Source organism: Eptesicus fuscus, chromosome 7 (assembly GCF_027574615.1).
Source record: "Eptesicus fuscus isolate TK198812 chromosome 7, DD_ASM_mEF_20220401, whole genome shotgun sequence".
NCBI classification, from domain to species: domain Eukaryota; kingdom Metazoa; phylum Chordata; class Mammalia; order Chiroptera; family Vespertilionidae; genus Eptesicus; species Eptesicus fuscus.
In genome coordinates this window covers 31,373,366-31,390,056 of record NC_072479.1, presented here as the reverse complement: position 1 = coordinate 31,390,056, position 16,691 = coordinate 31,373,366, and the positions used below count along the sequence as shown (strand labels likewise).

General features: G+C 37.8%; 1 protein-coding gene across 1 annotated transcript; it reads right to left on the bottom strand.

Moving 5' to 3' along the window:
* Window positions 1-9,470: 9,470 nt before the first annotated feature.
* Window positions 9,471-16,616, bottom strand: CCDC59 (coiled-coil domain containing 59). The gene is made up of 4 exons (XM_054718819.1): window positions 16,424-16,616; window positions 15,135-15,450; window positions 12,267-12,366; window positions 9,471-9,957 (listed from the first exon to the last, which is right to left on the bottom strand). The coding sequence occupies exons 1-4, from the start codon at window positions 16,575-16,577 to the stop codon at window positions 9,796-9,798; spliced, it is 732 nt and encodes a 243-aa protein (XP_054574794.1). The 5' UTR covers window positions 16,578-16,616; the 3' UTR covers window positions 9,471-9,795.
* Between the last annotated feature and the right edge of the window lie 75 nt (window positions 16,617-16,691).

Here is a 16,691-nt window from a genome sequence, read left to right as displayed (position 1 = left end):
TCAAATAAGTAAAGAATATCATTTCTATTTGGGAAACAAGGTGTTTGAACCAACTGTGGTACTAACTTTAAAAAATTTTATACAAAAAAACAAATTTTGAGAAGTTTAATTTGGGTGAATACTATTCTATGTATGAAATGTATGAATCCTGTCTTGCAAATCAATTCATTTACCAAATATAAGTAAGGGATTATATTACAAAGAATGATAATTTTCTCAAGTGTGAATGGCAGCAGTAATAGTATTTATCAAAGGATTGTTAGGAGATTAAAAGAAGTAATGTATGTAATGTATGTAAAGTTCTTAGTACAGTATTGGACAATATTAATATTACTATATTCATTATAATCATCATCATATTATTATTCAACCATTCATAGGGGTGAGTATAATCATAGAGTTCATTGGGGATTAAATAATACTTATAAATCTTATCACAGTGTCACATTATTATAATAATAACAAAAATAGTAATTAATTTCTGACATATGTTCAGCATCATATTAATATCTACTGGTTTCTCTAACATGTACCTCTTTAATGACCTCAAATTAATGGTTTGCTATTAACTGACCTCAAAATAATATTTCCACTTCAGGTGGAAATAACTGGTAATTACGAGAGGAAAAATATGTATTTAACTTTTAGCAAAGTAGTTCCAAAAGTCCAACATATCTGAACACTTAGCTTATATGGATATAAAAATACATTTTTAAATCTACATTTGAAAATGGACTTTAAGTGAAATTATATTTTTACTTTTCAAGTGGTATTAACATTAACCTATTTAAAGAAGCCTGTGCAATTAAATTTGAATGACGATAAAATTTAATTCATATCATATGATTAAAATCATATCTTTTTAAGTAACAAAAGTGTTAAAAGTTTTCAGAGAAAAATAAAGAAGAATGGATAATTTAAATATTGGGAGGTTTTATTTGTAAGACATCTAGAACGCTTGTCATTTGAGAAATTTTTTCTAGTCCCCTAACATTTGTAATTGTCATTATTAATTGACATTAATAATTCCCTTTTTAAAATGACACTCATATCTCCAGGTACCCATCTAACATTCCATATTTGATAATTTGTAATCATGAAAAGGAAGAAGGAATGGAAAAAACATTTAAAACCATATTAAATGTTTACATGGAAATTAATCACATTTATACTACATATAAGCTGTGTGACTTTGCAAAATGACTTACCATCTCTGCTCCAGTATTCCTATCAGTAAAATGAGCCTGTGACATTATTATAGTCAGTGACAAATATAATCCTGTATCATTTTACTTTGGCAATGTAAAAAAATATTGTTAAATATTACTGATACAGAACATAAAGTAATTAACATCTAAAATATTACAAGCAAATAATTTCAGACAGGCAATTGCAAGTGCTTCCTATTGAAAACATATATGCTTTTTTATGCCTTCATTATTTTTTAGTTTTAATTTTTTTCTTACAGCACGAATTTTGTCAATGACTCAACCAAATCTATTCAAGATTAATTTACTGTGAAACTTTGGTTAACTGGCCATATTTCATTGCAAACAAGATGATTAAATGTGTAACAACGGAAGGAAAAAATGAGATACATAATAGTAAAATAATAATAGCTAACACATATGAGTACTTAATATGTGCTAGTTACCATTCTAAGTGTTTTGCATGAAAAAACTTATTTATCTACTTAAATTACCCTACGATGTGCATATTATTTCAGGTCTATGACCTTTTGCCTACAATTTGAAAGCAAATGTTTCTGAAAACTTTGTGTGTGTTTTTCTCACACAAGCAGAAATCTGATCAGAATTGAAATGAACGTATTTATATTCTTAAATTATCCTTTAGTTTGAATAATTAATTTTGCTGCAGCAATTTTAATATGCTTCTTGAGACTCTGCTGTGACAGTTATATAAATATAATAGTGGCCTGGTGCACAAAATTCCAGCACTGAGGGGGCAGTTCCCTCAGCCCAGCCTGCACTCTCTCCAATCAGGGACCCCTTGGGGGGATGTCGGACATCCCTCTCGCAATCTGGGACCGCTGGCTCCTAATCGATCACCTGCCTGCCTTCCTGATTGTGCCTAACTGCCTCTGCCTGCCTGCCTGATCTCCCCTAACTGACCTCCCCTGCCGGCCTGATCTCACCCCCAACTGCTCTCCCTGCTGGCCTGATCTCCACCCCCAACTGCCCTCCCCTGCGAGCCTGGTTGCCCCCAACTGCCTTCCCCTGCTGGCCTTATCTTGCCCCCAACTGCCCTCCCCTACCAGTCTGATCTCGCCCCCAACTGCCCTTCCCTGCTGACCTGTTTGCCCCTAACTGCCTCTGCCTGCCTGATCACCCCTAACTGCCCTCCCCTGATGGCCTGATCTTGCTCCCAACTGCCCTCCTCTGCTTTCCAATTTGGTTCTGATTGGTCAGTTTCTGTGCCAGTCAGCGTCTCTGGGCCTATCAACGGGGCCTGATCAGAAAGGCGGGGCTGATCAGCAGCTCTGGTGGAGGCCTGCAGAGAAATGGACACTGGGTGGCTGGCCAGGGTTGGAGGGAAAGAGAGAGGCAAGTACTGGTCAAAAGCTGCCTCAGACTCTACAGATCAGCCCCTGCTTCTCTCTTCAGGTCTCTTTCTGGGCCTGATTCAAAGCCCCCTCAGCAGTCACTGCTAAGTCACCGGGCCTGCAGCCTCAGTAGTCAGCGCTGGGTCACCATGGCAACCCAGCGGCTGACTTCTGGTTGGTCAGCCTTTGGTCCTGATCGGTTGTTACACCCTAGCTCTTTATTATAGAGATAATGTTTGCAGTAAATTACCTATTTAAAATTCAAAACATCCTGAATTTGAAATAGCCTTGTACCCAAAGATTTTAGAAAATAAGTTGTAAACCTATATTATTACTAGTAGCCCATTTGCAATAAGAATCCTGCAAGCAGCCATTGCAGCCATGTGCACTGCCACTGCCGCCGCCTTTGTGGCTGCCGCGCCTGCACCTGCTCGCCACTACCGCCCGCCCCACTCCGCCCCGCTCCGCCCCGCTCCGCCCCGTTCTGCCCCGCTCCGCCCCGCCTGGGCTTTCCCTTTGGCAGCCACCTTGCTTTCCACTTTTCCTCCCTCTTCCTTCTAAGTTGTCTTCAGTCTTCACTCCTCCCTCCCTCAGCGTATGCAAATTAACCGCCATCTTTGTTGGGTAATTTGTATACTCACCCTGATTGGCTGTTGGGCGTGGCTTTGACTGGTGGGTGTGGCTTTGGCTGGTGGGTGTGGCTTTGGCTGGTGGGAGTGGCTTTGGCGTAGCAAAGGTGTGGTCAATTTGCATATTACTATTTTATTAGGTAGGATGCTCATTTAATCTTTTAAAAAATCTTTATTGTTGAAAGATTATATATGTCTCCTTTTTTCCCCCATTGATCCCTTCTAGCCTGCCCCCGCCTCCCACCCCAGGACTTCACCACCCTATTGTCTGTGTCCATAGGTTATGCACAGATGCATACAAGTTCTTTGGTTGATCTCCTCCCACCCACCCCCACCTTCCCTCTGAGATTCAATAGTCTGTTCCATGCTTCTATGTCTGTGAATATATTTTCTTCATCAGTTTGTTTTGTTCATTGTGGAATCAATTATGCTTATTTTACTGATAGGTAAACTGGGGCACAGAGACAGAAAGTCATTTTGCAAAATCACACAGCTTATAAGTAGAAATGTGAGTAATTTCCATGCAAACATTTAATATGATTTTAAATGTTTTTCCTATTCCTTCTTTCTTTTCTGCTGACTCCAAATCTCAAATGTAGAATGTTATATGAATACCTAGAGATATGAGTGTCTTTTTTAAAAAAATGAAAACTAGAAGCTTACTGTTCCCAATACTGCTAGCTAAAAAAACATTTGTATTTTTTAAAATATTTTTATTGATTTCAGAGAGGAAGGGAGAAGGGAAAGAGAGACAGAATCATCATTATGGAACTCCCATTTGACCCAGTAATCCCACTTCTAGGAATAAATCCCAAGAAACTAGAAACACCAATCAGAAAGGATATATGCATCCCTATGTTCATAGCAGCACAATTCAGCATAGCTAAGATTTGGAAACAGCCTAAATGCCCATCAGCAGATGAGTGGATTAGAAAACTATGATACATATACACAATGGAATACTACGCTGCTATAAAAAAGAAAGGCATTCTTACCATTTGCTGCAGCATGGATGGACCTGGAGAGCATTATGCTAAGTGAAATAAGCCAGGCAATGAAAGAAAAATACCACATGATCTCACTCATTTATGGAAAATAAAGAACATTATAACCTGATGAATAAAAAGATAGATACAGAGGAAGTAAAACACCAAACAGACTGTCAAATTACAGCAGGAAGGCTGGGGAGTTTTGGAGAAGGGGGGAAAGAGATCAACCAAAGGACTTGTATGCATGCATATAAGCACAACCAAGGGACACAAGACACTGGGAGGTGGGATGAGGGCATGCAACAGTGGGTAGGGGAGGCTGGGGGAAGGTCAATGGGGGGGAAAAAAGGAGATATATGTACTACTATATGTAATACTTTAAACAATAAAAAAAGAAAAAGAAATAAATGGTAGGAAAGGGAAAAAAATACCTATCATTTCATAAAGTAAAAAAAAAAAAGAGAGAGAGAGAGAGATAGAATCATCAATGATGAGAGAGAATCATCGATCGGTTGCCTCCTGCACACCCTCTACTGGGGGTCTATCCTGCAACCCAGGCATGTGCCCCTGACTAGAATCAAACCCAATTGAACCCAGGACCCGTCAGTCTGCAGGCTGACACTCTGTCCACCAAGCCAAGCAAGCTAGGGCTCATTTGTATTTTAGGAAGACCATACTGGTTGACCCAGATGAGTCAGCTGAGACTGGAACATTATTTATTGGAATGTATGTGTGTCATGGTTACTCCAAAAGAGTGCCAAGTGCAGTGCCAAGTGCAGTGTAGCATCTGCACACACTAGACATTGGAAGGCCTGCCCTACAAATAGATATAAAGTCACATTTGCATCCATTAGAAATTGGAAGATATGCCCTATAAATAGATATAATTTGATTTCATAGGTTCCTTCCTCAGTTTTAGCAGGTAGCCATTTTTTCAGTACCCAATCTCTTTACCGATGTCACATTTCCTAAAAAGTTAAATATATACCTACCATATGATGGAACCATTCCATTCCTAAGTATTTACCCAAGAGAATTAAGACCTATATACAAATGTTCATAGTAGCTTTATTTGTAAGAGCCCCCAACTGGAAACAACCCCAATCAATAGGTGAATGGATAAACAACTACTGGTATATCCACATAATGGAATACTCAGGAATAAACAGGAATAAACTATTCATAAATGCAACAACATGGATGAATCTCAAAATAATTATGCTGACTGAAAGAAACCAGGCCAAAAAAAAAAAGAGTACATGGTATATTATTCCAATTTTATAAAATTTTTGAAAATATCAACTATCTATAGTAACAGAAAGCAGATCGGTGGGTGCCTGGGACCAGTTTGAGAGCCACTAAGATGTTTAATTACTAAGGGCCATGAGGAAACTTTTGGAGATGATGGTAATGAATTTCTGATTATAGAGGTGGTTTCATCATTGTATACATGTACCCAGACTCACCAGATTATACTCTTTAAATATGGTCAATCTTTCATACCTCAATAAATCCACTTGTAAAAACCTGGGTCACTAGGCCCATGAGATGTGCATCTCTGATGCAGGACTCTCCTTCGGTTCCATGGGTGATTCAATCAGGTGTTCTCCATGGGAATTGTCCAAATACAGAAAGATATCAAAATATTTTAGTATAAGTATTTCCCCTTATTCAAACTCCTAGGGGGGAAATTAACTCTATATATTAAATACCTTTCAAGTTAGTATTCAAAGACCAAAATACCAAAACCCAGAATCAAATTCTCTTGCCCTCATAAGGTAAAAGTCCAATGAAAATAAAGTCCTTCCCAGTTTATTTTGTTCACTCACAACCAGAAATGTTCTTAATGGCCTAGATGGATTTTTATAGCAGCTGCAGCCTGTGTGTCTTTCTTGGGAATAGATGTGAATCATTCAGCTCCTTAAAAGTTAAATTAACTCCACAGTAAGTCTATGATGTGTCTCAATTTTTAAAAGGTCCAAAGAATAGAACACCCAAATTCACCATAACACTTGCCTAACCTCTACAAAATTTAACAAGCAGTAATCCTGAACAAAATTATGTTCCCAGAAAATTGCCAAAGGCAATAATAGCAGAAACCCTATCGTAGAAACTCATGAATCTGTAGGAAGGATTAGCTGTCAAGGGCTTTCCTCCTCGGAATGCCAATCAGTATGTGCCAGAGTCCATGACCTGCACACTAAAACTAAATTGGAAAAAAATTCTTATCAAGAAGTTAAATTTGCTCTAGCCAGTTTGGCTCAGTGGATAGAGCATCGGCCTGCGGGAGAAGGGTCCCAGGTTCAATTCCGGTCCAGGGCACATGCCTGGGTTGTGGGCTCGATCCCCAGTAGAGGCGTGCAGGAGGCAGCTGATCAATGATTCTCTCTCATCATTGATGTTTCTATCTTTCCCTTTCTCTCTGAAATCAATAAAAATATATTTTAAAAAAAGAAGTTAAATTTATCACCATGCATTTAGCCTGGCAAACTATCTTCTCTGTGTCATTTGAGACACTAATGCTATCTTGCAAAGGATAGATAAGCAGTGATGCAGTACCAATCACAATCTCTCTAGGATATTTAAAAATCTCTTTATAGTCAAAATTTCCTGTTTTACATTGCATTTTAACGACTGGCATGAGCAATTTAAACTTGAACTTCTCTAGAAATCCACATGGCATACAGTCTTCTGCCTTGAAATTTAAAGTAGCAAATATTGAGTCATTAATGTTTAGCATATCTACAGTATTTTTTTTTTCTGACATTAAATCCTTTCCTCAAATGAGTTGCTTTCCCATGTCCCTGCAGCCTCTAATGAATTAAAATGTAGGTCAAGGTCAAGCCTGCACCCTGAAAGCTGCCTAACCATGCCAACGCCTGTTAATGCCAGCAAAGCCAGGGCAGCTCACCAAGTCTCATCTTAGCTGGCACTGGCTGCAGCCATCCAGGAAGCCAGCATATGTGGGAGCCACAGTGACACGTTCTGTGACTTTGCTGAAGCTTGTGTCTCCACCCTCCCACGCCCCAACCCTGCTTCTTTGTTGAGGTCTGTGCACTTCTCTGCTTAAGGCCCAGTATTTCACCTTGTCTCTAGAAATAACCAATTTTCTGTGGACAAAGCTACCTTACATTTCATGTTAAAACCCCATGTGCCCTAAGGCTGAAACCCTCTTGCCAAAACCGCAGCAATTAAAAGCCTACTGCAGTAATAAAAATAAAATTAATGGCCCAATATAAGCTTCTACAAACTGCCAAGATCAAAACTCCCTGAATACACATGAAAGTGTGAAACAAGCTCTGGCCACCCAATGCTTCTCCACTTGTATATTGTGTTCCCTCAGATTTCATTCCTGCTTTACTTCTCACTGTACTCGAGCATACAGCACAAATTGGGAGGTTTAGCTGCTTCCTTCTACAAAACACGAGGTCTCTGCCCTGCTCTGCCTCCATCTCCATCCCCACTACCCATCAATACAGCCTGTTCTTTACAATTTTCAGTATAAAAATAGTAATCAAGAGTACATGCACTGTACAGACAGGCCAGGTCCTCCTCCCAAACTTAAGTCACTACCTCCCTGGGCAGAAAAGTAGACACCATGTTGGGCTGAGGGTGCCCCTCCATAAGGAAGGAAACAACAGGAATGGGAAGTTGAGTGTGAATCCCCCATCAGTAATAATATACAGGTAACATAACTACTCTTTAGACTTTTAAATTCACCATAAGTTTTGTTCCCTTTGTAATTTTCTTCATGCTGTCACCTCTAATTCTCTTCTCATTCTGGAAGGCTTTTCTCACATGCCATCTCATACATGAAACTTTCCTTGATGTCTTCAATGAGATGAAACCTCTCTTCTAGGGCCTGGGTCCAATGCTTTGCAAAGTGTGGTCTAAAGACCAACCACAACAGAATGTCTTAATAGTTGTTAAAATATGTATTACTGAGCGCATCTATGCTATCCAAATCTTGGGGTAGGGCCCTCGAATGTGCATTGTGAGCTCTCTAGGAGATTCTCTGGTGCACTCAAGTCTGAGTCTTTGTTTTGTACCTGATCATTACTGATTACTTTTTGTCCTATAACCTTACTTGGCATTTGCTCTATAACAGTGGTCGGCAAACTCATTAGTCAACAGAGCCAAATATCAACAGTACAACGATTGAAATTTCTTTTGAGAGCCAAATTTTTTTAACTTAAACTTCTTCTAACGCCACTTCTTCAAAATAGATTCGCCCAGGCCGTGGTATTTTGTGGAAGAGCCACACTCAAGGGGCCAAAGAGCCGCAGTTTGCCGACCACAGCTCTATAAGATCCTTGGAGAATCTTTTTTTTTTTTTTTAATGAGTAACTCCTTAACCTGGACCTTGCATATATAGCAACTGCTCAACAACAAACTTGTTAAAATAAACTTAATTTTTACTCTCAAAAGGACTAGATCTCCTGTTTTGTCCTACCCTGATAAAGTGTCTAGAAGTAAAACACAAGCAAAATCATTATAAAGGAATTAAAATATTTTACTCTGCTTCATAATGTACTGTCTTCACTAATGTAGCCAAATGTAGGTTTTCTGAGTTACTTTAAATGCAATATTATGCACTGAAAATTTTTAAGCATTTTCACTGCAATTAAAGATTGCCTTTCTTTAATAAGTTGCTTCCTCAGCATCTATTACACTTTTAAATGCGGAGTGATCAGTAGAATGCAAGGACTCCTCAAACCTTAATGCAATTTCAGGCTGTATCTCTTATTATTTTATAGACTTTATTATGCAATGTTTTACAAATATCATAAAAATGATGGCAGTGAAGGCTTTCTTATTTTGCAAAGATTGCAAGGAGGCAGGAGCAGCAGTATTTCAGCACTGTGTCTCGGTTCACAAGTATACACAGAGATAACAGAGTAATGTTCCAGTGACAATGTCTTACACAATAACTTGACCTGGACAGCTTAATTATTGGTGTGACACTGCCAAGTTCCTAAGATCTGACACTAATAAGCTATGTATTCCCACTTTGGGAATGTTTATAAGTATCAGGCTTTCTGTGTTTTTACACCAAACTCTGCTTTATGAATGCCCCATAGTTAAATGGTGGGGACAGAAGATATCGCGTAGCGTGTTCTCAGGTTTCTAGAAAGCCCACTCCCCTATAACATGTGCTTAGTCTAAAAATAAATAAATAAAAACATCCAAGGAGAATCACTGCCTCCATTATTAAAATGAATTTTAAAGCCATAACAGTTGTTTACTAAATTAAAAATTTTCATTGAAATGCTCCATTGAAAGCTCTGCTCCATTTTAAAAACATTTTTATTTCATCTGAATTTATGTGGTACAAAAGTACTATCACCCAAATAGCAGGTTCTTTCAGTCATTCAAGCAACCCTTCCTTCAGGGGCAAATAAATAGAAAGCAAATGATATTATGCAGAGTATATGTAGAAAATTTTCCTTTATATAAATGAACAAAAATTTTTGGACATTTTATATTTAGTATAGCTTAGCAATCCAGTTTATATTGACAAACCTAGTGAATTGTTAGGAAGTGCATTACATATACAAAAGAACTCAATAGGCAGCAGGTATTTTACCCCTTGACTTAATATAAAGTGTCTGATTTAATTGTTTTCTTGTATTTTTTTTAGAAGATACTCCATCTGTAAATTTAAGTTTGGTTGGCCCTTTTTAGTCTTTTTGCTCAATATTTTAAACATTTCCATTTTCTTCTTTTTGTAGAGTCTTTGAGCTTCTTCTCTCTCTTGCTTTCTCCTCTCAAATTCCTGAAATTAACATATGTAATTTTCATTAGTAACAAACAGTAAATATAGTTCCAAAATTGTGTTGAAACAGGTATCACCATGCTAAAACTTTAGGTCTGTCTCTTTTATTTTCAAATGTTAAATGTTAAGGCAAAGAGTATGCACTATAATACATGCTATTACATAAAGTTATTAAATAATTTTAATTATCTGTATGCAAATAAAGTCAGAGCACAAAAGGCATCTTTATGAAATGATTTCATCATTTAACTAGAACCATTTAAGAGTTAAAAGTGACTTTATCTAGTCATGTAACACTAAAACCTTCATTTCCAGAATATCTCATATTCTTTTTAATTTGCCACCTGACAGATTTAATTCCAGAAAAATGTTTGGTTATATACCGTATATGTGTAAAACACTGTGCTAGGCATTATGATTTTTAAGCATTTAAGAATGATCATGCTCATTTCATTTGCTAAGAGAAAGACTCAAGTTCATTCGAGTCTAAGGAAAATGATTCCGTTATATAGTGTATAGATCCAAAAAGCACTACTTAAAATGCACTATAACATTTACTAAATCAAATATAAAAGTTAAAACAAAAGTTCTTTAATAATGCAATATATGGACTGTTTTTCAATTTCCCCTGTAACACATATAGCCCTCAAATGACAGCCTTACATTTGTATGGTCACTCATATTCAACCAAGTACTTTCACATACATCATAGTACATTTCATTCTTTAAAAGTGTTATCTAGATTTTTTATCTTCATCTTACAGACAAGGAGCTGATGCTCAGTGATATGGATAGTGATTTGCCCCAAATTCCAAATAACTGGTACAGCCAAGTCTCATATCCAGATCTTGTGAATTCAAAGTCTGAGCAACTCTCTATTATGCTACACCACTGTCACTTAAATTTGTTCTTACATGGTATGGTACCTCATTTATTTTAAAAAGCACATCAAGATCTGGAACTTATTTGTGGGAATTTAGGTATGTGGAGTTTCACTAAACAAAGTAAAAGGAAAGTAGTCTTACTATTAATTATGGGTTCTTATTTAATTAATGTTCTTAATTTTGATTTCTCATAAGTAATGATGCTGGGTATTAACATTTGAAATCTAAAAGACTGTCAATTTTCATAATTATAAAGTCCTAGCATTTATCTATGTAAAGAAAATTTTAAGACATTAAATGTTTTACAGTACAATGGTCCTTACTGTACTTCATCTGGTATACTGTTTCCCAAGGTGGCAGATATCAGATGCTTGGTTAGGAAAAAGCAGAAAGTAACAAGCTATGAAACAAAGGTCCACTATTTCCATGGTGAAATGTTTCTGCTTCATCCTAGTCTGCCGCCAGTTTACGAATAATCATAAAATTTTAGATGTGAAACTTCCAGAAATTTCCAAATTCTAAAGCTAAAACACAAAAAAATTCTAAATCAGTGCCATCACTGATATGCTATCCTTTTTAAAGTGCTAAATTAATAAAGCTTCAATACAAAAACTCAAAGTTAATCAGATTAAACAAAAGGCCGATTTTGTTGAAGTTGTAGATAATTTTGTTTTCCTCATTAGAAAAAGTCTATTCTAATTGTGGGTTTCTGAATGATTACAGAGAGTGGTAATGTTTTGCTAAGTTAATGTCATAGACTTTTTATTTTATTTTTGAGAGAGGAAGAGAGGAAAGGAGGGAGGGAGGGAAGAAGGGAAGGAGGGAGGGAAGAAGGGAGGGAGGAACATCAATATGTTGTTCCACTTATTTATGCATTCAGTGGTTGTTTGTTGTATGTGCTCTGACTGGGGATCGAACCTGCAACCTTAGTGTATCGGGATGACACTCCAACCAACTGAACTACCTGGCGGCCAGGGCTCTAGTAGGCTTTTCAATTAGCAAGACTAACTCTTTATAGTAAAGAAATACTGTATTCACTTCCCCTCTGGCTTTTACTTGCTTCAATGTAAAATTATGCAAGTAATCTATATTTTTCTTACATCAGTGGTTCTCAAATTTTATTATTCATAAGAATCTCTTGAGGTACTTGTTAAAAGTGCCAGTTCCTAGACCAAACTCTTAGTAAACATTATCCCAGAAGCTCATATCATTAACCTCTACGCAGTATCTTTAAAATTCTATTTCTGACCACCTTTCAAGGATAATATAAACAATCAAGGAATCTGAATATGTTAAAATTCTCCAACTCTGATCATACATTCAACAAATGTTTACAGAGGGCATACTATGTTCCCCACACTAAGAAACACAGATTATATATACATTTAGCATAAATAGGAATCTGAATATTTTTAAAGATCTTACTTGTTTCTTAGCAGCACGCTTAGCTTGTACCCGTTCATATTCTTCTTGTGCTTTTTGATTTGATGTTTTCTTTTTATTTTTCTTTGGAATAGTAATGAAGCTTTATAAGATAAAGAAAAATAAGTTGTAAAGATTAAAAACAATATAACCGAAATTATGACAAGTATGTCAAATATAGTACTTGTATATTAAAATCTCACTAATGCAAATTAATAGAAGGGGGAAGAGATAAGAGGAAAGAAAGAGGACATTAATCTTATTGATAAAATATACAAATAACAGTATTAAAAATACAGTTATAACTTTCAAGATAGATTACAAGGGGTAACTGGAGACTCTTGGAGAAATATTTCAACCAGGGAAAATACAGAAAGATTTGAAAGATCCTAGAATGTAAAAAAACAAACAAAAAAACACACACACACACAACACACACACACACACACACACTAAAAAACACAACAGGAAACCAGCATATGAATGGCAGGAATGACAGACTGAAGAAGGCATTAAATCGAAGGTCATAACGGAAGTTGTAGGTGGATATGAACTTTAATCCCAAAGTTCTTTGACCACTTCATCTCTATTCCACTTCACCTACTTGTTCATAAATGACCACAAGTCCACTTAGAACTATTCTATCTTTTGTTTTTTTTCCCCTCACTTGAGGATATTTTTTCCATTGTTTTTCAGAGATAGAAGGAAGGAAGGAAGGAGGGGAGGAAGAAAGGAGGGAGGGATAGAGAGAGAGAGAGAGAGGGGAGGGGGGGGGAGGGGGGAAAATTGGCTATCTCCCATAGGCACCCCTGGGTCGGACAGTGAACCACAAAGTGCCCTTGATTGGGAATGGAACTCATGACCCTTATGTGTGTGGGGCGACACTCCAACCACTGGGCCACACTGGCCAGGGTGAACTATTCTATCTTGAAGTACTTCTCATGTCTCTGAAGGTATCCCACCCTGTCACAGATAATTCAACCACTTAGACCCAGACTCCATCCATTTCCTCAGGCTATCTGATTCATTAATAACCTTCCTTTTTCCTGTTTCTCAACTTTTCACTATACCAACTTCATAAACATAGTATAAAATATTTCAGTAGCTACCTTCTTAAAGTAAACAAATGCACTAATTATCCATCACCAAACTCTAGATCCTCTTCTAACTACAATCTCTTATTCCTCATCCTTTCGTGGTCAAGTATCTAGAAAGAATAGTGCCTAGACTAAGATAGGCACTTCATCTTCACTCAACTCTGTAATCTGATTTCTGCTCTCACATTGTAATCAAACTACCCATGCCAAAACAGTAATGGTCTTTTAGCCAAATATGATGACCAAGTCACTGGGCACTTTTCAGTTTCAATTAATTGACCACTAACTACTTTTGAAAATTCCATTCCGTTAGTTTTGGTGACATCCTTTCGCCCTGATCCTTTCTAACTGCTCCTTCTGTGTGCTATGCTAGAGCCTCTTTCTCTTTCTAACCCCAGGTTTCCCCCCAAGTGTTTCTCTCTTTGGTCCCCATGTTCTTCTTGGATAATCATATCCATGACCATGGCTTTGGATGCTACATGTAAGGGTAAACATTTCATCAGGGTTATCTATTGAAAATCTTCTTTACTAGGTCACTAATAACTGCCTAGAGCACAAACCCAGAAGACCTGCTCTCAGTCTTGTTTTCTTGGACTTTATAGTATTTGAGTTGACCAATCCCTACTCTGCACAATTTTCCTATATTGACAAACCTGTCACTGTATTATTCCCCTCTTTCTCCAATTAAGGCAGTTCTATTTAACTTCTTCAGTGACAACATTTCCCTTCAAAATAAGAAATCTTTAAAAATATTATTTTAACCAAAGAATTCTGTGTCATGATTAAACTCTCCTCACTTCAGTTATCACTGGAAATGATTCATTCCTCCATTTCTAGTGCTATTTTTTTTTGCCAACCTTTACACCCATTGATGGACAAGCCTACTGAAAAGCTGAATTTTTAGTGTCTCTGTCTTCATCCCCAACTACACTCTTTCCTGGGGTCCAAGTTCCTATTATGTTTAGCACAAATAACTCCAATTTGAAAGGACAGAATTTTAGTGAAGTTAAAGGTTATGGTCCCAAGTAACACCTAGCTTCTCTGCAAGTTTAGGTTTTAGTATCTTTTTTTAACTTGAGATATGTGCAGAGAAAGCTTTATGAGTTAGCATTTATAAAACCAAAGTGTAGGTGCTATGCTGTTTCTTTTTGAACTGATACTAAATCCACATCCTGTGGGGGGAAAAATCTGGATTAATAATAGTAGTAGCAGCAGTAGTAGCTAACACGTGGTACTTCTCACGTACCATATACTTTTTAAAGTACTTTATAACAAATGAACTCATTTAGTATTAACAATGTCACGATAGGTCAGGGACACCAGAGTCTGAGAATAATTCATTCTGGAGAGGTACAACATGGCAACTCTGAATTAAATACTTATTATTATAATTTCCATTTTAGAGAAGTCCAGCTCGAGTCCATTCATGCTGTTAACCACCAAACTATACCTCTCAAAAATTAGTTTTTAAAAAAACATATATTAACAACAGGCATTAACCACAGTCCAAGTAAGTTAATGTACTTGAAAGGCTGAAATCTAAAACCCAGATATTTTAATACCCATTCCATTACTTCTTCAACTAAGCTAACCTAGCCTAATTCAGTCATTTAAGATTGAAAAAAAGCGCCTCCATGAAAAAATTATCGCCTAATTACAACTGTGACTTCTAAAATGCCTCAAATAACAATTCCAATTTCTACATAAATTGTCTAATTTCATAAAATACTACTTAAAGTTAAAACAAAGGATTTCAAAATAAGAAAATACATACTTTACCCTTTCTTCTTTACATTGTTCTTCTGGCTGAGGCTGGTCAATGCTACAATGTTCTTCAGACAAAGTCTGGTCAATGTTACATTGTTCTGTTGGCAAAGCCTGATTAACTTGTTCTTCTGACAAAGGCTGCTCAACTTTTCTACGCTGCTTCCTGAGTCTTTCCTCTTCAGCTAAATAAAGATGTTTCAGATGATCGGGATATCGATCTCTGAATTGGGATTCCTGTGAGGTTTGAGCCTTGTTTTTCCGCCATAGCAATTTCTTGTAATTTTGCTGAATCTTCAATTTTCTTCGAAATGCAAAGCCTTGTCCTACATTGAAGAACATAAATCGTTAATTGCTTTCTCAGAAAATAAGTGGCATGAAAAAATGTAGCTGTGACTTTTCCATCATCATATTCAGATGCTAGAATTACTTTGTTTTGCTTTGAAAGGTCATTTCAAGAAAACAAGTTTAAACTAACGGAGTGAACAGTATGTTGATCCTTTGCAAAAGACCGGCAAACTTAGTCATGCAGACACTTCAAGCAAGAATCTCAAATAAGGCAAAATGACTAGAGCGTTGCACGACTCCAGTTTATTGCACTCACAAATCAAAACAAATTCCTTAATTCATCTAAAAGACTCAATCTAGGTCTTCAATAAATCCTTAAAAAATACAGCTCACGACTAATATTTTTACCTTAGAGAAACTACTGTACGACTTACTTTTAAAAGTAACTCAACACAAAAGAGAGAAGATGGTGCATGACTTTCTGAACAGCTACCTGAACTTAAGATGTATGCATTCCAAACGAGATCTGAGGGAACTTCCAGACAACAGGACAAACTGACAAACACAAACCAAAGCCAAGGAAAGGAAGATCGGTGAAAGAAGACTGGAGGGCTCTGGGTTATTTGTAATCAGCAAGGGTATGGGGCAGATCTCTGGCCCTATCCTCCTTTCTATCCTTTTCGGTAATACAGGCACCAAGGTATACACATAACACGTCCACAAGTGGCACCGTGGATGCTCTCTGCTTACGCTTTCGTGGGGTAAATATGGAGGAAGAGTTTTGAACAAGAACGAAGATAAGTGGGGGAAGATGACGAAAGACGGCCATCAACCCTGCCTCGTCTTCCCACCGGGAGCAGAGACCCCAAGGCTTCAGCTGGCTCAGGAATGCCTCCCTCCGCCCCAGGGAGGGCCCGGTCCAGTTCCTGAATCCAGCTTCCCTGCACCGCTGGGTCGCGTCCTCTCTGAGCTCAGAGGCCTGGGGACTGGGAAGGCCGCCTTCTTACATACCCTCGCGAACGCTCCCCACGAAGGCCTGCAGATGGTTGGGTCGCCACGTCCTCTGTTTCACATTCTTATTCTTGAATCCCACCGGAGAAAACCCTTCGCCGGGCGTCCCAAAACTCCCCTTCCGCCGCCCCGGTGCCGGCCTCATGGGCGCCATGGCTTACCAAGCGCGTCGCCGGAAAAAAATCACCAAGGTCGCTGTCAAAGTACGTCACCAGGCAGAAGCAATCCATCGCCCAACTGCAGTGTTAGATCGGAGCTCGACTGATCC